This window comes from Natrix helvetica (genome assembly GCF_964273705.1).
Source record: "Natrix helvetica genome assembly, chromosome: 5".
NCBI classification, from domain to species: Eukaryota; Metazoa; Chordata; class Lepidosauria; order Squamata; family Natricidae; genus Natrix; species Natrix helvetica.
The window spans coordinates 27,158,721-27,186,469 of NC_138551.1; the positions used below are offsets into that span (position 1 = coordinate 27,158,721).

Here is a 27,749-nt window from a genome sequence, read left to right on the forward strand (position 1 = left end):
ATAAAATGGAACATGCCAACTATGTAAATTTGTATGATTTAATGATGGATGATTTTGCCATTTCTGACGGGAGCTGCACAGAAATTACTGTATCAACTTGAAACCCTAAGTCAATTAAAATACAAATAACTAAGAAAAAGAAGCATTTATGCAGTACAAACAAAGATGTTGAAAACTGCTCCAGCAATACTTACAGTTAAGTACAGTTAAGTATTAAGTGGGCTACATAGATACACATCCATTACTGTAAGTACAGGTCTCCTAATAAAAATATTGGAGACTCCAAAGAATCAAGACTTAAGAGGGTTTTTTTATAATTTCCCTGCACCCTTGAGGACAACCATTTTTCTATCCTGCCATAAGCAGCATAGACCTATGAGCCAAGATCAATCAAGCAAAACGTTTTTATTAAATTTATTGCTAACCTTCCATTGGAGTATTACCATCTGGTCGATTTGCAAAAACCACATCCACATATTCAAGCTGCAGTCTCTGGAGAGAGGCTTTTAATCCTAGAAATGAAACAGGATCATTAGAGCCAAGCACATGACAAGAAATTTAATAGCTCAGAAGCATCATCCATCTAAGTCTTCCTCAAGGTAGAGTGGGGTATAGGTAAAATTATATTGCCTATTAAAAAGAACCAAAACAAGAGAAGAATCTTTCTCTCTTTTTGCATGGCCTTATTCTGTCTGTTTATTATGATGAAAACTGGATTGGAGAGCGCAAGCATTTGCCAGTCAATCCCTAAAAGTACATCCTCAAAAGGCAAGGTTTAGAAATACAACCTGTTTTAAGTTACACTAAACAACAGGAAGCACTATTTTCTTGTTTTTTTTATTTACAAACATGTAAAATACACACACACAAAACTTAAGATGTATACCACATTTACGCAATACAATACGAACAGGAGTTTCCCGTTCTTTCTAATAGCAATTGCCAATCGATATCGCTCACCTTATATTGTTTCCCCTTCTATTATATTTCATTTGCATTTCACCATTCTTAACCCTCTTATCTTACTCCTCTGTCTGCTATATTGGCTGATTACCTCTAGTAAATTTAAACCACTTGGATACATATATGTGTGTTAATTCTCCTTAATTACTATTTTTGGGCTTTGTTGTCTTCCTTCATTGATCCTTGTTTCTTTCCTCCATCCACCCATATCATTTATCCCATATCTGGTAGTATTCTGTTTCTTCTTTTCCCTGGATTTCTTTTGCTAATTTGTCCATTTCAGCACAGTCCATAACCTTTCTTATTATTTCATCTTCGCTTGGAATTAATTTGCTTTTCCATTTCTGGGCAAAGGCAATCCTTGCTGCTGTAATTATATGTAATATTAAATACTGAATTTCTTTTTTATATTTCACAGTCATTATTCCTAATAAAAAACTTAAGGTTTCCATTCTATTTTAATACCTGTTATTACCTGTAGCCACTTTTTGATCTTTTTCCAAAAAAATTTAGCCTCCTCACAGGTCCACCATAAGTGGTAGTATGTTCCATGTATTGATTCACATTTCCAGCATTTTAGAGAGGTATTTGTTGAGATTTTAGCTAACCTTGTTGATGCCAGGTGCCATCTGTAAAACATTTTGTACTGATTTTCCTTGTATGCAACTGATAGTGTCATTTTTAAGTTTGTCCCCCTAAATTTTTCCCATTTATCCAATTCAATATTATAGCCAAATTTCTGTGCCCATTTTATCATTTGTTCTTTCACGATTTCCTCTTCCATTTTATGCTTCAGGAGAAATTTATATATTCTCCCTATCATCTTTCTATCTGAGCTGTGAATTATTTTATCCAATTCGTGTGGTTCTGTTTCGATGTCATATATTTTAGTATCATTATTGTGTTTAGTTTTGATTTGCAAGTAGGTTAGCCAGTCAACTTTCTTGTTTTGTTCTGCCAATTCTTCAATTGTTTTTAAATGTACCTGTCTGTCAATTATGTCTCTGTATCTTAGCATTTTATTCATATCTATAAAAATTTGGATGGATCGTCCTTTCTGTTGGTAATAGCCAATTTGGGATTTTCACATAGTGGATTTTTTTGATTTTGAGCCAGTTTTGCAATAATGCTCTTCTAATTAAATGTTTTTGAAAGTATTTGTGTGTTTTATTTTTATCATCCCATAGGAATGTATGCCAACCTGCATGCAAATCATGGCCTTATAAGGTCAAAATTATTTTATTCTTTAGCTCTATCCAATCTTTCACCCATGTTATTGTTACTGCTAATGTATATAATTCCCAATTTGATAATGCTAAACCTCCCCTCTCCTTGCTATCTTGCATTGACTTTAGTTTAATCCTCGCTTTTCGTCCTTGCCAAATGAACCTAGGGGTTTTGTTTAATTCTTGAAAGAAAGTTTTACCCAGGTTAATAAGTGCGGCTTGCAACAAGAATAAGATTCTTGGTAAAATATTCATTTTGACTGTGGCTATACATCCCGTTAGTGATAGCTGAATATTTTCCCAGCTTTCTAAATTTTTACTTGTGTCACTAGTTTATTATAATTAACATCCTTAATTGTGGAACATTTTGCTGACACCAAGATCCCCAAGTATTTCACTTTCTTAGTTATTTGCATTCTAGTTGCTAATTCCAGTTCCTCTTCTTGCTTTTTTGTCATAGTCTTGGTTATCATTTTTGTTTTGCCTTTATTGATTTTTAATCCTGCCACTTTGCCATATTCTTCTAATTTTTAAATTAATTTCAGACTGGATTCTAATGGATCCTTTAGAACAAATACTAAGTCATTGGCATAGGCTTGGGCCTTATATTCTTCGTTTTTGAGTCTCAAACCTTTTATTCCCTGGTCCGTCTTAATTTCATTTAATAAAATTTCCAGGGTTAATATAAACAGCAAAGGAGAGAGGGGCATCCCTGTCTGACTCCCTTTTTTATATTGATCTTCTCCTTTAGTTCTCCGTTCATCAGAACTTTGGCTGTCTGACTGTTATAAAGTTTTTCTATCATTTTTGTAAATTTTCCTCCGAATTTCATCCTGTCTAATAGTGTTATTATAAATTTCCAAATTATGTTGTTGAATGCTTTTTGTGTATCAAGGAAAACTAGTACCATTTGTTTTTTTGGATGCGCCTTGTAATATTCTATTGTCTAGGATGACTCTCGTATTATTTTTAATGTGTCTGTGAGGTAAAAATTCATTTTGGTCCGAGTGTATTCGTTCATTTAAAACCTGTTTAATTCTTCCTGCCATAATTGCTGCAAATATTTTATAATCGGAATTTAGTAATGAAATTGGTCTATAGTTTTGGATTTCTTGTAGATTGGTTTCTTCTTTCGGGATTAGCGATATTATTGCTTCTGTCCATGATTCAGGCATCTTGGCTTTTCCTAAAACTTCGTTAAACATTTCCACTTCTAGTTCTTCCAATATTATTTTATTATATTTGTATAGCTCCACCGCTATTCTGTCTGGTCCTGGAGTTTTATTATTTTTCTGGTTTATCAGGACTAATTCCACATCGGCTAACGTTATTAGCCTGTTTATCGCCTCCCTTTGGTCTTTTGAAATTGGTGTTATCTTTTCTGTGTTTAAATAATGTTTTATCTTGAAGAAGCACTGTTTTCTTACATATTGGAATTCTTCAATAATTTGCCAGTTTTTATTCTATAGGGCCAAACCAGGGGTGGGTTCCTGCCAGTTCTAACCTCTTCTATAGAAGAGGTTCCACAAATCTACCGTGCTGTTAAGAACCGGTTCCAGCTTGCTCCCCCCACCCGTCCACACCACACTTGCCCCGCCCGCCGCTCACTGATTCACTGGCTCACCAATCGCCCTGCCTGCCTCTAAGAGCCCTATCTAAACCTTAAAGTCTTAAAGCTGTCAAGTTTGAACATTCCTGGGTTTCTTTCTAAAGGGTTAGGGGTGCAAGGGTCTTGTAACTTATTTATTTATTTATTTATTTATTTTATTGAACTTATTAGTCGCCCCCTCTCCCCACAGGGACTCGGGGCGACGTACAGAGCAATAATCAAGATAGCACCATAAAATCGTGCAGAGGAGGTAAAAATAAGTCCATAAATAAGCATACTTACAAAGTTTAAAACCCCAAAAATATTAAAAACAAAATTTCCCATTGTAAAATGACCTGGGGTGGCAAGATAGTAACGTTATGCCAGGCCGGCTTGACAAAACAGGTAGGTCTTCAGCTTCATACGGAAGGAGCGAAGATCGGTTGTTGTCCGGATGTCTGGGGGGAGGTCATTCCAAAGGGTAGGGCCCACCACAGAGAAGGCCCTACTCCTGGGCACCGTCCCCAGGCACTCTCTAGAGGACGGCACCCGGAGTAGCCCCTCCCTGTGTGAGCGAGTGGGTCGCAGGGATGTATGGGGCAGGACGCGATCCCGCAGGTAACTAGGCCCTGTGCCATGGAGCGCTTTGAAGATGGTAACCAGTACCTTGAAGCGCACCCGGTAGGCCACAGGAAGCCAGTGCAGCTCGCGCAGGATAGGTGTTATATGGGAGAATCTCGATCTCCCCATAATAACCCGCGCGGCTGCATTCTGGACCAACTGCAGTCTCCGGGCGCACCTCAAGGGGAGCCCCATGTAGAGAGCGTTACAGTAGTCCAGGCGGGACGTCACCAGCGCGTGAGTGACTGTGCGCAAGGCCTCCCGGTCCAAAAGGGGCCGCAACTGGCGCACGAGGCGAACCTGGAGGAACGCCCCCCTTGCCACGGTCGCCACGTGATCTTCTAAGGTCAGCCGATCGTCAAGGAGGATGCCCAAGTTGCGCGCCCCTTCCACCGGGGCTAATTGCTCATCCCCGATGGTCAGCGATGGAATATGCTGATTGAATCGGGAAGCCGGGAACCACAGCCACTCTGTCTTGGAGGGGTTGAGCCTGAGCCTGCTGTCATCCATCCAGACCCGTACGGCTTCCAGACATCGGGTCATCACTTCGACAGCCTCGTTGGGGTGGTTTGGGGTGGAAATGTACAACTGAGTATCATCAGCGTACAGATGGTAACTCACCCCAAAACTACGGATGATCTCGCCCAGCGGCTTCATATATATGTTGAACAAGAGAGGCGAGAGAATCGACCCCTGTGGGACCCCACAAATGAGGGGCCTTGCGGTCGACCTCTGCTCCCCCGTCAACACACATTGCGTCCGGCCAGAGAGGTAGGAGTGGAACCACCGTAGCACGGTGCCTCCAATCCCCAACCCCTCCAGCCGGCGCCTTAAGACGTGCGTGCTTCAAATGCCAGAGTTTCTGAGCCAACATTTTGATAGCTAAACAAGAGCGCTGTTTCACCACATTTTACAAGTTGGCCACGCTCACCCAGTCACATGACTGCCAAGCCACTCCCACTCGGTCACATGGATGGCAAGCCACTCCCACCAGTCACATGGCCGGCAAGCCACTCCCACAAAGCAGGCCACACCTACAGAAGAGGTTCTAAAAAATTTTGAAACCCACCACTGATCCAAACCCCCAACTAGAAATTGAATTCATGGATCTTTGCACTTTGAATGACTACGGTACATACAGTGCATTAACTTTAGGAGCTATCCAGGTGCTGGTACTCAGCAGTTATAGAAAGGAGTATCTAATCAAGTTCATGCCACAGTGATACGAGTCTTGGTTTAGGATTATTTATTTGCATATCCCCAGTCCTCAAAGTATATTTTCCACACAGTTAGAAATTATTTAAGACTTTCCACAATTGAATATCCAAAATAGAAGAATAAATTAGAATTACATATTAATTACAATAATTTCATAATAAACATATAACTTCAATGTGGTGCGTCAAAAGAAAATAGGTATCAAGATGAGATCTTCAAACCACCTTCTCCAAATTGGCTAGAACTGGGAATGATGGGAACTGCAGCCTTGATTGCCATTATATTTCTTCTCTTATGATGATGGTAAGACACAAAGAAGTGTCTTCAATACTCCTCTTAATATATGGAAAGTTTCATCTTAACATAAGTGAGAGAAGGCAGTTCCTGATGATCTCACAGGGGTGTCATAGATTTAGTTGGCTGGTTTACTTGCTCAATCTATATAATGCCTTTTCAGCTCAAGGAGACTTACATGGAAATATTCTTTCTTTATAGTAGGTGTGGCTGAATTAGATACTGGTTTAAAATTATCTGATGAGTTTTCATAGGTTACAATGAACTTAAACCTGAGTCCAACAATGTAATCACTATACTACATAGGGTTTATAGAATGGTTTACTACTTTGTGTAGAAAAAGAAAAGTGCTACAGCGCAGATTTGGAAAAAGTGGAGGCAGAGGCAACTCAAAAATATTCTGAATTCCAGTAGAAATGAGCATCTTCAAAACTGCTTTAAGCTTTCAGTTAAATATATTTCTCAGCCCTGGTCCTTCATTTGGATTACTGTACAAAATAATGTAACTGATGGTTGCAGCAGTTCAATGAGTATAAAATATGAAGCATTATTCTATACAGAATAGGAATGGTGAGATCTTGTTTTGTTTAGTTGCCCACAAACTAACCAGACTTCTTAAAGTGGGCAGCCTAGAAACATTTGTACAAATAAATAAGCAAATACCTTCAATAATGTGTTTCCTTGAAAGTCCTCTTTCTGTTTCAGCTCTGCAAAAAATGTACACGTTATTTTCATATGTTTGATTAGTATGGAAAACTATTTGTTAAAAACAATATATTGTACTAATAATAATGCCTTTGGATAAAGTATACTACCATGCGTCCTGACAAGCAACTGCGGCATATGGTTTTTAGTGGCCTGGTTTGACTGTTGTTCTGCTGCTGTGAGTCATTACATGGAATTGGAAAAAGAGAGAGAAAAAGCTCAATTTTGGCCCTGGAACGGTAGCTGTGCGGACATGAAGGCTGATGAGCTGACCAGGCTGTTGAGAGGAGTTACAGAGATAGCAAAAGCATTGATCTAGCCTGGCATATATAGGCATTGGGGACTAGAGTCCTGAAGAGACATCCACCTCGACAGTTGCTAGGAGATATGCTACTGGTTTGACCAAAATTGGAGAGAAAGAGGGGAGGAGAGAAGAAGAGGAGAAAATGAAGGAGTATTACGTAAGGTTTTGCCCCCTTGATTTATTTATAAAAAATAATAAATGCAGGAATGCCTATGAGATTCTTAGTCATCTGGATCATGGCTGCCTCAAAGATGTTTTCAAAAAGGCAACAGAACTTTTTTTAAAAATTTTGCTTGAAGACATTTCACTTCTCACCCAAGAAGCTTCTTCAATTCTTCAGTTCTGAGAACTGAAGAAGTGTCTTGGATGAGAAGTGAAATGTTTTCAATAAAACATTTTGAAAGTATTTGGGGGGCAACAAAGATAGGAAATGAATGAATGAATGAATGAATGAATGAATGAATGAATGAATGAATGAATGAATGAATGAATGGCTGAAGAGAAAAATTGGAAAGCAAAGTTATATGTGTGTGCAGAGCAGTTGTCATTTCTTGGCCAGAAAAGGAGAATAAAGGTCCATAGGTGATTTCCCTGGAAGAAGGGGAGTGAAGACCCAGAGAGATCTTCATGTCAGTCCCAAGATGGGAAGGAAGAGTTTCTCAGTCATTGGCAAAGCCCTGATCCTGGGGGAAGGAATGGACAGAAGACTACGAGAGAAGTTCTTCCAAAAAAAAAAGAGAACCAGAGGTTCTTCCCCAAACAGAAAAGCAGTAGGCATTCTGAGCAGCTCCAGGAGAAAGTTCACAACACAGCAATAGCACTTAAGACTTATATACCACTTCACAGTGTTTACAGCCTTCTCTAAGCGGTTTACAGAGTCATCCTATTTCCCCGAACAATCTGGGTCCTCATTTTACCCACCTTGGAAGGATGGAAGGATGAGTCAACCTTGAGCCTGGTGAGATTCGACCTGCCAAACTGCTGGCAGCTGGTGATCAGCAGAAGTAGCCTGCAGTACTGCATTCTAACCACTGCGCCACCACGGCTCATAATGTACTCTTAATGCTGAGTACATTATAGTTAAGTTCAGCCCGTTCCATTCTTTTCATTCTTTCTCAACCAAGAAAACAGAGGAAAGAGATGGAGAGAAAAGAAGAGAAAGCAGGCAAGCTAGTAGGGGAGGAGGGAAAGGAGAGAGGGGAGGATAGTCTCTGGGTGGAAATGTGATACCAGATGAACACAAGGACTGTGTTGTATATACCTGTTGTAAATGCTTGTTATAAGTAGTTTCACTATAAATAGTAAACCTCCACTGTCCTGTTTTTCTGTGTCAATTACTACCCATGCATAGCAAAATACACCTCCAGTTCAAAAGAAACTTGTCACAATTTCACTTTGCAACAAAACATCCCTCTTGTTTTAAAGAATAGTCAACTTGGTTTTGACCTTCAACTATTACTTGTCAGCAGCTAATGTTATCTGGTGACTACTTCTTGGCTCAGAAGCTATCTAGGGTTGGACCAGGCTCATATTTAAAAGAAAGACCCCATAGATTACAAAATTTAGGCTAAATTGGGAGTTGAAAAAACCTCACACCCTGGAGAAAAAGAATGGCAAGCTGCTTCCATATTATTCTCAAGAAAATTACTGGAACATATTCATGGAGTTTCCTGGAGTCAAGCTGGATTTGAAGGAAACTTTTATCTATCAATATATTTTAAAAACGTAAGATAAGCTGAAATCTAACAGGTATCAAAGTTAGCCAGATGCCCTGTTAAAATTAATCAGTAGGCATAGAAACAGATCTTCGAGATGAATTATTCATTCAAAATTCTTCACTAAAATCACTAGGGATTTTATAGGGTTTTTTAAAAATCAGAAAATTTAAAACTTCCATTTTATTTGGAATAAATAGCAAAGACATCTATGAGAAGCCCCTCAAATTATTAGCATTCTAGTAACAAACAGGTGCTTATTTATATTAATATATAGTTTGACATTAATTTAGGATGCTTTTGGGTTCAAGAAGCAATAACACTTGTAAATTATAAGACTTTCAAATAATAATTAAATCCCATCGTACTTTGTAACAAAATTTTCCATATCAATCATTTTATCATCATTTTCTACTTTGGCATTGATTCAACAAAATAAATGAAAATAATACTATGTAACCTAAAAAGTTGGTAATCTAGAATTGTAGAGAAGGTGTCAGAAAGTTAAAGACAAGATTGGTGCCTTTATATATTCAAAAGAAAACAAAAAGAAAATAGTATATTAACTGCTCTGAAGAAAGTACAATAAGAACAGACAACAAAGGAAAACTGAAGTTAATCAATTCCTATTTTGACTCTGAATCGTCTTCAAGAGGGCATACATCCCAACAGCAGATTAGAAGGATGAAAGAGCCAGATTTAATCTTGAGATTAAAAGAAATATATTTTATATCTCTAAAACCATGTGAATTGCCTCCTATCTCCCAAAGGAGTTTTGACAAATCATGAAGAACTAGTGTAGTGCTAGTTGACGAGGGAGAGCAAATGCTGTTTCAATGTTCAGAAAGAGGAAATAGGATACTATTGATTGCCAGTTTAAAACATCACTGGGAAGATTGTACATTGACACTTGGCAAAGTTCTCGAGCAGTTCATAAAGAGTAATCTGTAAACATCTTGCAAACAATGTAAGGTAATGATTAGGCATTGGCACGAAGTTGACAAGAACCAACCAAACCAAACAGACCATCTCATTTTTTATTAGTTAACTTCTTTAATAGATTAAGGGGTTGCTTTAGGTGTAGTATAACTTGATTTCAGCAAAGCATTTGATAAAATAGCCCAACAAACTAACTAAATGACCAACATAGCATTCCAATTAAGTGGATTGATAGTTGAAGCAAACCTTTATTCAAAATTCAATCACTGTCATTAAACTGCAGAGACAAATGGGAGGTGGGAGGGAAGATTACAAGGATTAGTTCTAGATCCTCTCTCATATTTTTAATAATTATGTGAAGAGATAAAATAATTACTAAATTTTACAAATAAGACAAAAATTGCACAAGGTACCTCATATAAAATGAATAAGATGAAAGTAAAATAAATATTAATAGGTTAAAGCAAAGCTTCTTGAATCTTGTGTTTTTACTATCCCCTTACATGATAAACAAAATGATATTATTTTTCCATGAGTACAAAGAATTACTGTATTTCATCGTGGTTAAGTTCGGACAGGAAATAAATATGTCATTTAATAATTATTTTTAATTTACATAACATGGAGGTCCTCAAATATGTTAAGCAAAAACAAAGGTCAACATTGAAGTGTTTAAACTGCTCAGGCATAGAAATGATTTGGAAAAAAATGGGAAATAGATGTTACGAAGACACACACACACCCCACCCCCGCTATCTGCCAAATTCAGTCCAGATAATCTTTTGATATTCGAAATATATTCTATTAATAACAGCAGACAATAGGAACACTACCACAAGGTATGTACCTGACAGGTGAGCTCTCCTTTCCATATTTCCTTGAATTAGCTTGGAAAACAAGGACATGTGTGATGCTACAAGCTCTAAATGGCTCATCGGCACACCATTTACCTCACAATACAATACAATACAATACAATAGTAGAGTTGGAAGGGACTTTGGAGGTCTTCTAGTCCAACCCCCTGCCTAGGCAGGAAACCCTATACCATTTCAGACAAATAGCTATCCAACATCTTCTTAAAGACTTCCAGTGTTGGGGCATTCACAACTTCTGGAGGCAAGCTGTTACACTGATTAATTGTTCTCACTGTCAGGAAATTTCTCCTCAGTTCTAAGTTGCTTCTCTCCTTGATTAGTTTCCACCCATTGCTTCTTGTTCTACCCTCAGGTGCTTTGGAGAATAGTTTGACTCCCTCTTCTTTGTGGCAACCTCTGAGATATTGGAACAATGCTATCATGTCTCCCCTAGTCCTTCTTTCTCTTAAGCTAAACATACCCAGTTCCTGCAACCGTTCTTCATATGTTTTAGTCTCCAGTCCCCTAATCATCTTTGTTGCTCTTCTCTGCACTCTTTCTAGAGTCTCCACATCTTTTTTACATCGAATGAATGTAAATACATGAATACATGAATGTAACAAAGCAGTGATTGCCCTAAAGCAGGGGTGTCCAAACTTGGGAACTTTAAGACTTGTGGACTTCAACTCCCAGAATTCCCCAGCCATACTGGCTGGGGAATTCTGGGAGTTGAAGTCCACAAGTCTTAAAGTTCCCAAGTTTGGACACCCCTGCCCTAAAGAGATTCTCTTAATCAAAAGCAAAACAAACAAACAACTGACAAGCATAGTATAGAATGTATGACTGGTCAAAGGACTTGTGAAAAAGGTCTAGGAACAGTAACTGACTGCACTGAACATGAATCAGTGTGGTGATTTGTGGTGCGGCTGTAAAAAAGGGTAAATGCTATTTTAGGTTGTTGATTTAATACCACAGATCCAAAGCACGAAAAATAATAGTTCCATTTTATTCTGTGTTGATCCAGTTACTGTCTTTCAGAAAAACTGAAATAGGAGCAGAAATAATCAGGGGGCTAGAAAGTTTTTGTGATAAGAAATTAAAACAGCTGGACATGTTAATTTTCAGAAGGGAGAACTACAGACAATATGTCATTCTTCAAATACCTCAAAGAATATCACAGAGAAAATCAGAGACTGGCTTAATTATTCCAGAGTGCAGAATGTGGAGTTACAGATTCAAGGTCCAGGAAGGAGATTTTAACGGAATGATTTGGGGGGGGGGAATCCCAATAAAAGCCACAGAAAGTATTACTAAGACAGAGATGGAACAGCCGTTTGTCTTGTTTGCTGTGATTACAGGGGTATCTGAAGTCAAGATGGTAGGCATCACAGGGGATCCTACGCATGCACGCGCACACTCACGCACACACAAACACAGGACATACACAAAAGAGGCAGAGCTTCTATCACAGTGTGGTGGCTGCTTTGACTGTTGTCATTGCAAACTGCAGAATTGATAAGACTCATATGACCCCTTTCACATTCTGGGATTTCACCCTTCTTTCTCCTGAGTAGAGTTTAGAAGAACAATATTGCCCTTATTACAGTTTAATTATTTTTCATGTGTTGAAGAAGTGTGACAGGGATATCATCTTTGTCTAAAATCCCTGACTACAAATTCTGACATCATGCAATAAAAAATGGATGGATGTAGGGCAGGATTCAAATATAAAGGTTAAAAAAAATATTTCCAGGGTTGATAATTGTCAGCTGATATTGGGACATCTGCTCTTTGCTTTGGTTTCATCTTTTTTTTAAAATTGCCATGTTGTGTTATTGCATTGCTCATTAAAACACTGAGAAGTGAAATCTTTTAAAAATTGTCTGACATCTTAATGGAAAAATGAAGGCCACAATAAAAGGAACAGATGTAGCGGTAGGAAAGATCCTAGTCATTCCGGAAGTTAACTGGGCCTTGTGGATAATAAATATTCCTGCAGGCCTAATAAAAGGCATACTTGTGTCTGAGTGCATATGTATTTGTGTGCATTGAGCTATGGTGGCACAGTATTAAGGGTGCAGTACTACAGGCTACTTCTGCTGACTGATTGCAATTTGGCAGTTGAAATCTCACCAGGCTCAAGGTTGACTCAGCCTTCCATCCTTCTGAGGTAGGTAAAATGAGGACCAAAATTGTTTGGGGGCAATAGGATGACTCTGTAAACTGCTTAGAGAGGGCTGTAAAGCACTGTGAAGCGGTATATAAGCCTCAGTGTTATTGCTATGTACACATGCAAAAGAGACGATCCGTTTAGAAAGTTTGCACATATAAGAGTACAAATTGGAGTTGGGGCTTCCTTGGGATCTGAGGGGAATCCTCTCACTTCTTCCTACTCTCTGCAGCTCCAGAGACCTCCTAGAAGTTAAGGGCAGGCAAAGCTGCATATTCTGCCTGCTCTACTCCCTTCTATCCAAAGAAAAGCAATGTATCTGGGGAAAAAGAAAAGTTTGAAGCAGCTCCAGCACAAAATGAAAAGAAAGAACAGCATCTTCATTTCCTTCACTCTCCTCTGTACGCAATCTGGCATCTGGCCAAACAAAAATGATTCTTCTGCCTGGAGCTTAGGGTGGAATCCATAAAATACTTCCTCTTTCAAAGGAGGCATGCATACTGAGGAAGAGAAGGAGAAGATGTGGAGACTCTAGAAAGAGTGCAGAGAAGAGCAACAAAGATGATTAGGGGACTGGAGGCTAAAACATATGAAGAACAGTTTCAGGAATTGGGTATGTCTAGTTTAATGAAAAGAAGAACCAGGGGAGAGATGATAGCAGTGTTCCAATATTTCAGGGGCTGCCACAAAGAAGAGACAGTCAAACTATTCTCCAAAGCACCTGAGGGTAGAATAAGAAGCAATGGGTAGAAACTAATCAAGGAGAGAAGCAACTTAGAACTGAGGAGAAATTTCCTGACAGTCAGAACAATGAATCAGTGGAACAACTTGCCTCCAGAAGTTGTGAATGCTCCAACACTGGACGTTTTCAAAAAGATGTTGGATAACCATTTGTCTGAAATGGTATAGGGTTCCTGTCTAGGCAGGGGGTTGGACTAGAAGACCTCCAAGATCCCTTCCAACTCTGCTATTTTATTCTAATAAGACAAATGGGAGATTTGTCTGAAATATGTCTTTATGAAAGTGTTCAAATAAGCTTCGAGAGCAGCTATTTGAGGAGGCATTGGCGGGGAAAAAGGACAACGATTGATCTCATTCCTAAGACCATCCTCAAAATTTAAGTCTTTTCACACATACCCTAGGTAGGGGCAGAAGAAAGTCATTTCTTTGATATATAGTTTCATAGTGGCTAACTAGGCTGAAGATTTTCTTCTGATGAAGCAACTGTCGCTATAGCAAGTGCCAATATAGCTTTGAGCAGAGCTGACATGCCAATCCTCTTTTAAATCTTTCCTTTTAACTCTCCAATTTACAGTATTGCTGGCAATTCCACTTCAGCAATGAGGGAAGGTTCTGAAACCTCCAAGCTGAATGAATTGAGACATCATGAAATCAAAATCACAAGCAATTCAGATGGAACATAGAGAAGAAAAACAGTGAAACTGAGGAACAGAATTAATATAATGCCAGTTATAAATATTTAACTACGTACTGTAAATCTGTTTCATGGTGTTCAGTTTCACCTGGTGATAAAAGTTTTATGGAAAATTTGAGGGACTCTTTCAATTTATTCACTGGGGTCCCAGTTTAGCAGAGCAATGCATATCAGGAGAAATGAAGTCATGAAAAATATCTATAGTCAAATGCTTAAAGTACAAAAAAGTAAGTAAAATTATTCAGAAGATTCTGTGACTTGACAGAAATCCTGTGTTTTTTAACTTTCTGTAATACAGGAGGAAAGACTAAAATAGGTTCTCTACATTTTTCCTGTGGAAAACAAGTTAAAGGGAACATCTTAGGAGGCATTTTCTAGTCAGAGAAAAGAAGAAAAAAAGAAAGAAAGAAAGAGAAAGAAAGAGATGGAGGGAGGGAAGAAGGAAGGAACTAAGATGGAATTCCTTGCTTGCTATCCCTACTACTAATGTCTCTACTGCTCAATAGGATAAAAGATGCAAAAAAAATCAATATTTCTGCATTGCATCTCTAATAAGTAAACTAACTCTTTAACTCATCAATTTCTCTCAGAAATTCTACTCTGATCTCCCCAGTAGACTCCATATTCAATCCAAGCTCAACCATTCACATTTCTATAAAGCATGCCTTTTTTATTGCAGTATCTGCCTTTTGGATTCCATCAAACCACCCACCTAAGATTAGACTGGCCCTGATCCTGCCGGCTTTCTGGAGCTTTGAAGATTGGGGTTGGCTTGATCACTGCACCACATTAGATTCTTTGCAACAGATTGTCTTCTTGCTTCAGTTGTCATAACAGGTATTTAATTTGCATTATGACTTTAAGTGATGTTAACCACCTGAGTGTCAGGCCTGCAGCCATATTCCTTTTGGATCTTTGGCCTGCCACTTTCTATTATTCTATTATGCCTTTTCTATTGTGGGAAAATGGGAGGGGGGATTATACGGAGTTAGTTGCGATGTAGCCAAAACATCAACATTCCTTCTAGAAAGCCAAGGTCATCCTTTGTCTTGGCACCTCTTTATCTGACCCGAACTGGATCGGTGGAACTGCCAGCATGGCAGGGGAAGATTGGACCATGTGATGGGATTGTGGGTGTGGGGCAAGATCTTGAACTTTCAACCACGGAAGCTTTCAGATTCAGGTTTTCCCAGATGTGCCAACATGGCTCTCTTAATAAATTGGAACTTTGTTTTGGCTACATAGCATCTAACTCTGTACAATCCCTCCTCCCATTTTCCCACAATAGAAAAAGCATAATAGAGTAATAGAGTGTGTGGCAGGCCAAAGGTCCAAAAGGAATATGGCGCAGGCCAGACATTGAGTTTACTATATGGAGCTGGATGGTCATATAAATTGAATTAATAATAAACATAATTTGATTAAACCAAAACTTGATAAAAGTACTGAAGCTCTCGGCTGTCTCTAGATCATGGTGTCTTTTCAACAATAGGCATTCTTTTAGGATGCACCTTGTCTTGTTTTTGACTGAATGGTTTCTTTTTAAAAAAAGCAAAAGCCATTAAACTTTGAATAATTTATTCTCTACATTCTAAAGCTGGTTTTGGCACTTTGAAGATAATTTTAACCAATAAAAACTGGATATCAGTTTTATGAGATAGGAAAAAAAATCTGTCCTTTCTCATCTATCCCTATGTAAGGGGAGAAAGAGGGCAAGTGAGAAAACGAGTGTACATGAGAGCAACTGGGCTCAATTCTAATGAAAGAAAATGGTCTTGATTTGGTCTTGCTGCAGGAAATGATTTGAGCTTATGCCCATGGGTGAGCCAGATATTTTTAACTCTCTTACATTTAATAAAACGTTTTCATTTCTGCAAAAGTTATTATTCACATCTATCCTGTTCCCCAACTGATAATAAGTATTACATGGATGAGAATTCTGTTCCCCAAAGGTTTTACAGTTGGAATTATGCAACTAAGAAACAGCAGAGGAAGACATGTGGTTATCATTTAATGTTCAGAACGTCTAAGATAATACATAAAAGAGAAGATAATCTACTTGCAAAATGCTGACATTTTATTGGTGTCACTTCAAACACTCCTGGGATACTGGGAAGAAGGTGGGAAACAAGAATCACTTGGTGTGTTGTTAGATCTGGGCAACGAGAGACAGACTGCGGACACGAAGTGACTTAACAGCTCTTTATTAGTAATAATAGTGATCCAGCTTGTTTGGTAGTCGGAGGGTTCCCCTTTTATAGGGATTGGGCACGCCCCTCGACCAATCAGAGGGATACCTGTTTCCCGCTGTAGGAGCGGACCAGAGGGAAGACTTATCCCGATATATGTTAATATCTAACACCCCTCCCCTCCTAGATGGGACGTTGCGGTAGGTAACATAATCTTTTAGATAGGTGGGTGTTTGTCTTGCTCGGGAGGAACGTCGTAGTTCGGGTTGGCTTGAAGTGGTTGCAGGACTGGGTGCGGGTTGGTTTGAAGTAGTTGCAGGATCGGGTGCTTTTTCCATTTCCCGTTCTGGAGGTCTTGTGCCTTCGTTGCTCGGGCGTTCAGGAGTTTGTTCGGCTGCGCTGTCTGGGGGTCTCTCTGTTACGTGTGTGAAGTCTTGTTCCACGCTTGGCTCGCCGGCGTCGTTGTTTCCTATGCTGGGGTTTTCTTGTGGCTGACTTTCCGTAGACAGGAAACTTTCGTCTTCATTTCTAAGGTTGGAGTGTGCTAGGCGACCCCGCAGTTGATCGATGTGCCTTTTCCAATTCCGCCCATCTTCTAGCTCTAGCAAATACGATCGTGGGCCCGTGATGCCTATGACCTTTGCCGGCATCCATAATGTTCCCCCCGTGTAGTTGTGAGCGTATACTGAATCCCCTACTCTGAAAGACCGGACCTTACTTGTAGAGTCTGGGGGAGCCGTGGCAGAGTAATTCGGATGGAGCCGGTCTAGGTGAGATCGTAGGCGACGGCCCATGAGTAGATCAGCGGGGCTCCTACCCGTCGTTGCGCTCGGGGTAATGTGTTGAATGAGGAGGTAATGGTCAATGCGTGTTTGCCAATCACCTGGACCCATCCTGGCGAGGGCCTCTTTTGCGAATCGCACCATTCTCTCCGCCTGTCCGTTTGATGCTGGGTGGAATGGCGCGATGAGGGCATGCCGGATTCCCAACTCTGCTAAAAATGTTTCAAAGTGCATGGCCGTGAATTGGGGCCCGTTATCGGATACGAGGAGATCTGGCAGGCCATGAGTGGCGAAGAGTCGCCGTAGAACCTTTATGACTGCCTCTGCCGTGGTTGAAGTCATTAGGACTACATCTAGCCACTTTGAGTATGCATCCACAACTATAAGGAAAGTCTGACCTTGGAATGGCCCTGCGAAGTCGATGTGTATTCGCGACCAGGGTGCTTTGGGTTTCTCCCATTCTGTGGCGGGCGCTTCCGGGGGTGCTGGTCTCGATTCCTGGCATGGGTCACAAGTGGCCACCCACTCCTCTATTTCTTTGTCCATGTTTGGCCACCACACGTAACTTCTTGCTAACGCCTTCATTCTAACAATCCCCGGATGACCCATATGTAAAGCATCTAATACATTTTTACGTAAAGCATGCGGAATAACAACTCGATCCCCCCACAACAAACATCCTTGTAGTACTGAGAGCTCGTCCCGTTTCAACCAAAACATTTTGAATTCCGGGCCCACATTTCCCTTTGGCCACCCCCTCCAAACCCAAGTTTGAACTTGTTTTATTAAATTGTCTTTAGAGGAGAACCTTGCAACATCGTAGGAAGAAACCGGTCCCGAATCCAAACAGTCAATGAGCAATACCGGTACTTCTGGAGTGGGGTCTGGCAGAATGTCAGGTAATGGGCAACGGCTGAGTGCGTCTGCGTGTCCAAGAGTGGAGCCCGGTCGATGTATCAATTTGTATGAATATGCAGCCAGGAAAACAGTCCACCTGGTCATGCGAGGAGAAAGGGAGACCGGAGTGGGGCGGTTTCCCGCCAAAAGTCCCAACAGCGGTTTATGATCTGTGATCAGTTCAAAATCGCGGCCGTAGAGGTATTCGTGGAAACGCTTTACTCCCGCGACGGCAGCCAGCGCTTCCCTGTCCATTTGGCTGTAATTTCTTTCGGCCGATGAAAGAGTTCTGGAGTAGAACGCGATGGGTGCTTCTTTTCCGTCGGGCATCCTGTGGCTGAGGACTGCTCCAACTCCGAAAGGTGATGCGTCGCAGGTCAATACCAGCGGTAGGGTCTGGCTGTATTGAACAAGCAATGAGTCAGTGGTGAGTAGACGCTTTACTCCGGCGAAAGCTGCAGCTTCGGATCGTCCCCATTTCCATGGTGCGTTCCTCTGGAGTAGACGGTGTAGTGGCTCAGCAACGGTCGCCTTCTGTCTCAGAAAAACGCTGTAGAAGTTAAGTAATCCGAGGAAGGCCTGCAACTCGGTCTGATTTCGTGGTGTGGGGGCGTCCTGGATCGCCTTAATTTTCTTTGAAGTGGGGTGTATTCCCTGACCATCGATTCTATAACCCAGGAATTCTACGCTAGGCACGTTAATTTGGCATTTTTCTTTTTTAAGGCGGAGACCCTTTTCTCTGATTCTGGCCAAAACAGATCTGACTCTTTTGTTTAATTGCTCCTCGTTTGCAGCTGACACCAAGATGTCGTCAAAATAGGGGACGACTCCTGGTATCCCTTGCAACAGTCGTTCCATGACGCTCTGGAACAATCCTGGGGCAATGCTAACGCCGAATTGTAGCCGGTTGCATTTGAATGCTCCTCTATGCGTCACTATCATTTGGGCCTCCGCTGTGGCGCTATCCACTGGCAGTTGCTGGTAAGCTTGTGCCATGTCTAACTTTGCGAATACCTTTCCTGGCCCCAACGAGTGCAATAAGTGCTGTACTACTGGCACAGGATATGCGCTCTGTTGTAGCGCGACATTAATTGTGCACTTATAGTCCGCGCAGATGCGGACGGATCCGTCTGGCTTGACTGGGGTCACGATGGGCGTTTCCCAGCGCGCGTGATCTACCGGCTCAAGGATTCCTTGCTCCACTAACTTATCTATCTCTTTGTCTATTTTAGGGCGGAGTGCAAAAGGCACTCGTCTCGGTTTAAGTCGGATTGGCGCCACTTTAGGGTCTAAATTGAATGATATTGGTTTACCCACATACTTACCAAGACCGGGGCTGAACACATCCTCGAATTCCTTAAAATCTGTTCAGCGCTGCTGTTTCTTACGGCGTTGATCCCGGTGACTTCTAACCCCAGGGCTTCAAACCAATCAAGCTCCAGAAGGTTCTGCAATGGCGCGCTGGCGATGGTCACGGGCAGCTGGGCTTCGATGTCCTTGAAACGGATGTGGAATGTGCCTTGGCCCACGATGGGGACTTGGTTCCCCTGGTAGTCTCGTAGCAGGACGTCTGGAGCATGTAGTTGGCTCTTTCTGAGGCTAGGGATAGCCTGTTTCATGGATGCCCATGAAATGATCGTCAGGGTCGATCCTGTGTCGACTTCTAGCTCGCAGGGTGAGCCCTCCAAGAGGACTGTGACTCTCAGCCTTTTGGGCCGCTTAGGGCGGACTTGATGTATTGTGGTGAGATACGTTCGCAACTCCTCTCTCTGGGTCAACTCTATCTCATCGTCTATATCCTGAAAATACTCTCGTTGAGCGTCTTGATAGAACGCTCGTTCAGCTCTTTGTGTGTATTCTCTCTGGGGATACGCTCGCTCACTTCCTTGTGAGTAATCTCTCTGGGAATACGCTCGTTCAGCTCTTTGGAAATTTTCTCTCTGGGTAAACACTTGTGGATTTCTCTCTGGGCGCCCTTTTTGATTTCGCCAAGCCCCTGGGTTGGGCTTCTGTTGGCGGTACATGGGTGGCTGCCGTGAGGTAGGGACTCCGCTCCGGCACACTCGTGCGATGTGCCCAAGTTTGTTGCAGTGCGAACAAACAACGTTCCTGAACCTGCAAGTAGACCTGGGGTGATTCCCTCCGCAGCTTGCGCAGGGCGGCAAACGGGATCCGGGTCTCCCCCCAGGCCTCACATGACTGCTCTGCATTAGGTGACTGTCCTCGAACTCGGGATTCTCGTAGTCGGGGCTTGTGTCCTCGTAGTGAACTCTGGTTTGCCTCGGTGTTGGCTGGTTTACGCTGGCCCCTCGTTGTATGGTCACCGATGATTTCTCCGCTGATTCTGACACTCTTGCTTCGTTTAACGCTGTCTGTAGGGTTAAACTCGGGTTTGCCAACAGCTTCTTTTGCAACGAAATGTCTCTTATCCCACAGATGAGCCGCTCTAAGATGTGCTCTTCCAAATCCCTGTATTCGCAGTGAGCTGCTGCTTTTCGTAGGGCTGCAACATATTGATTGATGGATTCTCCCGCCTTCTGGGTCCTCATGTTGAATTCCTTGCGGCAGACATGGCGGGAAGGTTTTGGCGCGTAATGAGTTTGCAGAGTTTGTTGCAACGTCGTCCACGATACTGCCTGTATTGGAGTAGGCGCAGTGAGGTCTCTGGCCGTATTGAAGACTTCCTTTCCGCAGTAGCCGAGGAAGATGTTTTTCTTCCTCGCATCGGTGATCCCCGTGTATTCGTTTGCTTCGAGGAAACACTCGAAACGAATCATGAAAGCTTCCCATTCGTCGTTTTCTGGGTCGAAAGGAGCGGGGGGAGCATGCATCGCCATCTTCTCAGTTTGAATTTGCCGCGCTGCGGTGATCTGAGATGGCTGTCGGAATTACTGCCGAATTCCTGGGCTGGATCAAATCCGGAGATTCTGGGGTAGCGTTCTTCGTCCTATCTGTCTCTCAATCCCATCCTCGTCGCCAATGTTAGATCTGGGCAACGAGAGACAGACTGCGGACACGAAGTGACTTAACAGCTCTTTATTAGTAATAATAGTGATCCAGCTTGTTTGGTAGTCGGAGGGTTCCCCTTTTATAGGGATTGGGCACGCCCCTCGACCAATCAGAGGGATACCTGTTTCCCGCTGTAGGAGCGGACCAGAGGGAAGACTTATCCCGATATATGTTAATATCTAACATGTGTGTGTATGTATGTATGTATGTATGTATGTATGTATGTATATATGTGTGTGTGTGTGTGTGTGTGTGTGTGTGTGTGTGTGTGTGTGTGTGTGTTTTCGTAGATTTTCACGGGTGTAGGTATGCTGGTTTTGTTGTATTCGGGTCTTTTCCCGTGTATTTTCCATTTTCGGGTCTTTTCCATTTTGAGCCCACGCTTGAAGATGGCAGGTGAGATCCTACCGAAACGTTGCAAAGACAATCTCAACCTTACATGGGAAAAGACCCGAATACAACAAAACCAGCATATATATATATATATATATATATATATATATATATATATGTGTGTGTGTGTGTGTGTGTGTGTGTGTGTGTGTGTGTGTGTGTGTGTGTTGTATTTGTGCTGATAAATAACTAAAGGGAGACTAGTATAGATCTATTTCAAGCTATTTAGCTCTCATCAACTAGCCATACCCTTACTGGGATTCGAACCTGGGCTGTATTACATATTAGGCAGATGTATTAACCACTAAGCCACAGGCTCTACTCATTATCAGCTAAATATACATATTTGGGCATACCAGGGATTGTAACACAAATACATACCTATTTCCCTGGCCTAGCTGATAAGGAAGAGAGCCTATGGCTTAGTGGCAATTACATCGGCCTAATATGCAATACAGCCCTGGTTCGATTCCCAGTAAGGGTATGGCTAGCTGATGAGAGCTAAATAGCTTGAAATAGATCTATACTAGTCTCCCTTTATTTATTTATCAGCACAAACACAACACAAATATAAAAAGGCAACATTAAAAAGAAAAATATGGTTTTCTGCCTGGATGGTACTCTGTAATGAGCCGAAGGACAGAAAGGGGGAGTAGTGAGCTCCCTCCCATATTTGGACATACCAGGGGTTGTAACACAAATATATATATAGCTAGTAGAGTAATAGAATCTCAAAGGCCTACCAAAGTCAATCTCCCATGCAACTTCTACCTAGTGCGATTTAAGGTGGAGTTACTCTAAGTCTACTACTCATGCTTTTCTCCTTCACAGGTCTCAAGAATCTGTTCTGTAATGTCAGGTTTCTCCCTGTAATTTTTGCTGTGTTCCCAAGGTCTGTTAGACAATCTTTCCACTGCTTCATCTGAAACTCATTCTTCTGCTCCACCATGAAATACATGGAGAGTGATGACACCCATTCCAGTCTATGTAGATGACCAGTACTATCCCTTTTCCTTCCAATGCCATCCCTCCCAGCCATAGTAGCCCATTTTGAAGCTGCCAGGACCTGAAGAAGCTAGTAGAAGAAGGGTGGGAGAGATGTCCTGCTAGACTGCAGCATCTATTGGCACACCTGACAAGCAGGTGGTATGTGCAGGTGGTAGGTCAATGAGTGAAATGGGAGAGATCATATTTCATCACGCAACCCTTCAGCATTAGTCATCTGATTTTTCAGGATACTTTGAAACATGCGTTTAGCGTCCATTTGAGAGTGTGCTAAGCTCCTATTCAGATTCCTTCTGAAGACAGATTTACTGCTTTTTTCAGAAGAATCTGACAACTGTGCTTGGAAGTAACCCAATGAACATATGGCAAGGGTGTGGAACAGGTGCTTATTGCAGTGGGAGTTCCTTTTATAACCATTCCCCAGTGTATCTGTCAGATGTGAAGCCTAATTTTAACCACTGGTTTGGGGTTCTTCTGAAAGATCATACAACAGCTGACAGACAAGTGAGATTTCTACTAACAACTAGTTGAAGACCTCAGTCAGAGGTCCCCTGCAGTAAGAGAAAGGGAATGGCTCTAACGTGCTTCATACGTCTATGTTACTGCTAATCTAAAGATCAAATTGGAGACTTGGTGAGTTCATGAAACTATATAGTTTGAAGCATTCACACTCTCCTACAGCCCCCAAAAGAATGAGCCTGAAAGACAACATACAGGGAGTAGGGGCAAAGGAGGGTGCATACCAGCCTAAAGCTTCAAAAATAACTTTGATTGAATGATAGATGAAGCAAGTCATATTGCAACTGTAGTGAAGCTTCCATGGCTTGTTGCTTGTTTAAGGGGGGGGGAACACTATTTTGAGCTGGGAACAGCCAAGAATAATATTAAATTGCCTCAGATATGCACAGGATGAGTTAAAAGCAACAATATGAGGATGTTAGGACAATAGGACATGTTTAGCTATGGTTAGGTACAAATGGGGAAATACTCCATGTTTCATTCTGATATTTCTGTGTTTAAGAGAAGTATTCTTTTTGTCAGTATTTCAACATTTCTGGGACTCCGGAAAAAGAGTCAGGTTTATACTTTGAGTTTAAAACTGTACACTGTGTGCTAAATATACAATTCAGTGCTAGGTTTGATGCACATATTTCAATCTTCAAATGAAATATTACATTGCCAAATAGGTTGCATTTGTGTTACCTTTTGAAAATAGACATATCAGACTGTGAAATTTAAAGCCCAAAGTTTTAGTTTAAAGCTGTACTTTGTGCAAAAATTTAACTTTAGCAAATGTTCTCTGGACAAATCTAGACTTTAAGTGATTTACATATCATGCTGGGTCCTGGTTTTTCACCACCCAAAGAAGAGTCTTTGAAGGGAGAATGAGTAACTGGAGAGAGTATGGCATCCCTCTAACTAAGCACGTCCAATAAATTTTCTTTTTCCAACATCTGACATCTTCTCCAAATACATTTATTGAGAGAATAACCAGTTTTAAAATCAAAACGTTTGCCTATTTTTTTTTTGGGGGGGGGGGGGGGAGAGAACCCAAATTAGTGCCTTCACCAACCAAGATGTAATACAGTAGTACCATGTCATGTTGATACTTATGATATAAGCATGCACTATGTAAATACACACATAAAGATAGAGAAATACATTATTTCCATAACAAAAGAAATCACAGTATACAGTACTTACTTTCCACCCCAGTAGAGCTTTGTTGTAATGACCAGACTTGATCTCCTAAACAAACAAAGCAAATTAAATTTCAGTTTTGTTAATTCCTTAAGAAATACCATTGTAGTCCCTTTTCCCTAATGCAGTTTCACCTCCTACACTGCCAATTTAAGCTATGTCTCTGAACAGAAAGTCATCCAAAAGACTTAGTGCAATTGCTAACATTATAATAGCTACATGTTAAAGTTTAGGGATGTTATTGAATGCTCAGTCCAATTCTTTCCTTAAGAAAACATCCATAGTATGAGAGGTTTGAGAAAACAGAGATATCTGTTTCCTTATCATCATGACAAATATCTAAAGTACATGCTGAAGCAGCTAGAATGTTCCCATTTGTCACTGGCAATGAATTTGTGCAACATTTGACAATGCCCATGGAACCTCAGAATAAAACAATACTGTAGTAATATAGTGGTACAATGCAATACACATCATTCTTTCTTTTTTCAATATTCAATGTTATTTAAAAGTAGTATTAGTTAATAGCAGGAAGTAGTAAGAAGCAGAAGCAGCTGTAACTAAAATTTCATATGATTCTCTCATGAGATCTCTCAAGATCTTGGAAGTAAAACTACCTGAATCTCAGAAAATGTAACAGTTCCGCCATTTGCTTGTATCAGACACCTGAAAACATTTTTGATCTATATTATGTACTTTGGTTTTTTTCTTTCAAAAAGAGAGTGAGAAATTTCTTCCATTCTTCATTTCCCTGAATGTGACTGACAATTCAGTCTGTGATCTCTCTGTAAAGCACACAGCATGTTGAGCTTTCTAAAGTTTTAAAAAGTGAAAGAGATTTAAGTGAATTCCACTTCCACCTTTGTTTCAATCTGGCAAGTGTTTCTACAGATTATTCTTTTTTTTATTCAGTAAAAACGTACTGGTCTGGAAAAACGACTCTGCATAAATTGGCAGTAGAATTTTGATGGCTTGCACCTCCCTACCTGTAGTACTTTCAGACAGTCACTCTGTGGAGGATATATGTTGGCAAGTGTGTTTTCAAATAATTGAACCAGAATGAAGGCTTTAAAAAGATAAAGCCGAAGGGTACCATTCTTTTAAAATCTGCTTGCACAAAGTGGAGCAAATTCTGACAGATACATACATCAATGTCCGTCAGGAAAAGTGAGAGAATGGCTTTAGCCCTTAAACATCCCTCCTTTCCCTTTGCCTATGAAGGCAAAGAGCAAAAAAAAATATGGTAACACTACCATAGATAAGAGTCATAAAGCATTATTATGTGACTACATTGCCCTTTATTTTTCTATAAACTGATAGAATGCCCAGATGCATGCATTAAATAGGACAATCTCAATAAAATTGGGACCTGTATAAACCTCAGTAGAAACTTGGAAAAGCTAAGTGGAACATATCTTTTTTAGTTATTCAAAGATATCCTCAAAACTTTGCCTAGGTCCGTAAGGGCAAGGTATTGGAAGTATTCCAGCTTCTTAAGCAAATCGTAAATAGAGCAGTTGGTAGAAGTTGGTCTCTATGGCCTCTAGGAAGCTCAGAATTAGCCAGGCATGGATATGAGATCAGATCTGTAAAGAATTCTTAGAATCTGAATTATTCTCCATTCTACAGTTAATACAAAGAGCATATAAACAACAAAACATCCTACCTCCAGCCTTTCTTTTTGATAATGTTTCCCAAAATAATTTCAGCCCTGTAAAAATAAAAACATTTCCAGATCGTAACATCCATGTGTTTCATTATTCACAATACTTGAACAGGTGTCACTTCTTTTTTTTTTGTTTGGGGGGGGGGGGAAGCTGCATTGGTTGCCAATTTATTTCCAGGTGCAATGGGGGGCAGGGGGGGCAGCTGAAAGTCAGAGTGAACCAGTTCTCCCGAACTGGTCCTAATCGCTAGAATCCCACCCCTGCAGGTGGGTCCCATGTATTTAAAAATACATTTGGTGGGACCAAGAAAAAGGGCATTCTCTATAGGCTCCCTCCTTGTGGAAGATCATTCCTCCAGAGATAAAACTGGTCCCCTGCCCCACATTGCTTTTCTTAAAGAGTCTCTAGATATGGTTCTGTCAGCAGCTTTGGAGACCCTGGGTTGATATAGAGCTGATGAAGTGGCTTGTTTAATTGGATTTGTCACTGCTATGCCGAGGGTGGGGGTAGGAGGAATGGGTTTTTAATTTTGGCTTTTTATTGCCATATATTGCCCACAGTCACAGTGTGTGAGTTTGGCAGCTATATAAATTTGTTTAATAAATGTAAATAAACATAAATTCTTATTTGATAATTTGTCATTTAAGTTTGAATAGATCATTCGTTTCCTCTCTTTTAAAAAAATCTAATTAATAATTTTGGTTTTGGAGCAGGGCAGAAGCACAGAAGTGTTTCATCAATTATAACTTCCTAGTTCTATTAAATTCACCAAGGTATTATGCTATGGTTTGAAGTTCTTCAGTTTGAAGACATAAAGGGAACAGAAAATTCTTTGGTTACTGACTTGTATAAAAAGAAGAATTAAGAGGCTGCAAGCAAGGACAAAAGATTGATGCACATCTCAACTTATGGCAGAGAAGCAATATAAATATAGATATTCAGACACATGGGAATCAATGTTTTTGTCTGTGTGTATGTAAAGGAACATGGATGGAAACGGGGTAGGCATATGGACAGAATTCCCCAAGGCCACTGAGCTATTGCAGAAAAACTCCTTTGCTTTATGATGGTGTCAACCAAGACTAAAAAGAGTGCAGAGAAGAGCAACAAAGATGATTAGGGGACTGGAGACTAAAACATATGAAGAACGGTTGCAGGAACTGGGTATTTCTAGTTTAATGAAAAGAAGGACTAGGGCAGTGATGGCGCGCGGAGCCATTTGTCAGGGTTCACCGTTTTTAAAAGCCATTTTTCGCCCTCCCCAGCCTCCTATAAAGCTTCTGGAGCCTGGGGAGGGTGAAAAAATCATTTAAAAATGGGGGGAGGGTCGCGCCTGTTGTGCACGCATGCGCACTGGGGGGTCGCGCATTGCATTATGGGTGCGGCATGCCCGCACACGACCCCCCTGCGCTCGCCCCACTTTTGGCACGCGAGCCAAAAAAGGTTCGCCATTGCTGGACTAGGGAGACATGATAGCAGTGTTCCAATATCTCAGGGGTTGCCACCAAGAAGAGGGAGTCAAACTATTCTCCAAGGCACCTGAGGGTAGAACAAGAAGCAATGGGTGGAAATTAATCAAGGAGAGAAGCAACTTAGAACTGAGGAGAAATTTCCTGACAGTCAGAACAATTAATCAGTGGAACAGCTTGCCTCCAGAAGTTGTGAATGCCCCAACACTGGAAGTCTTTAAGAAGATGTTGGATAGCCATTTGTCTGAAATGATATAGGGTTTCCTGCCTAGGCAGGGGGTTGGACTAGAAGACCTCCAAGGTACCTTCCAACTCTGCTATTGTATTTATTTGTATTTAAGACAAAAGCTGTGCATGAGTTTGGCCTGGTTGTGATCCTCTCTTTCTGTTCCCTCAGTTCTGCGTGCTACCATAGTCCAGCTTTGGCAGCCATCTGTCTACAGGCCTGGAGAGAATTTACAAAGAAATGTCTTTTTTTTTTTGAGATATTTTGTGAAACAATTTGGCTCAGGCAGTTTCCACTAATGTATTAGCAGAAAGGAATTACTATAATCCTACTAAATTAGACGAGGTGAATCTCCTATCCCTCTCGTGTAATAAATGAA

The 27,749-nt window shown here is 41.0% G+C and overlaps 1 protein-coding gene across 2 annotated transcripts in view; it reads right to left on the reverse strand.

Moving 5' to 3' along the window:
• KCNAB1 (potassium voltage-gated channel subfamily A regulatory beta subunit 1) overlaps window positions 1-27,749 on the reverse strand; it is a 167,541-nt gene that overhangs the window by 35,727 nt on the left and 104,065 nt on the right. Inside the window, exons 5-8 of one of the 2 annotated variants that reach the window (XM_081956346.1) lie at window positions 25,675-25,719; window positions 24,012-24,056; window positions 6,574-6,617; window positions 426-512 (exon numbers count right to left, since the gene is read on the reverse strand). In XM_081956346.1, coding sequence (XP_081812472.1) covers window positions 426-512; window positions 6,574-6,617; window positions 24,012-24,056; window positions 25,675-25,719 — 221 coding nt within the window. The remainder of the gene's footprint in view (window positions 1-425; window positions 513-6,573; window positions 6,618-24,011; window positions 24,057-25,674; window positions 25,720-27,749) is intronic. The other variant, XM_081956347.1, reaches the window with a different exon arrangement.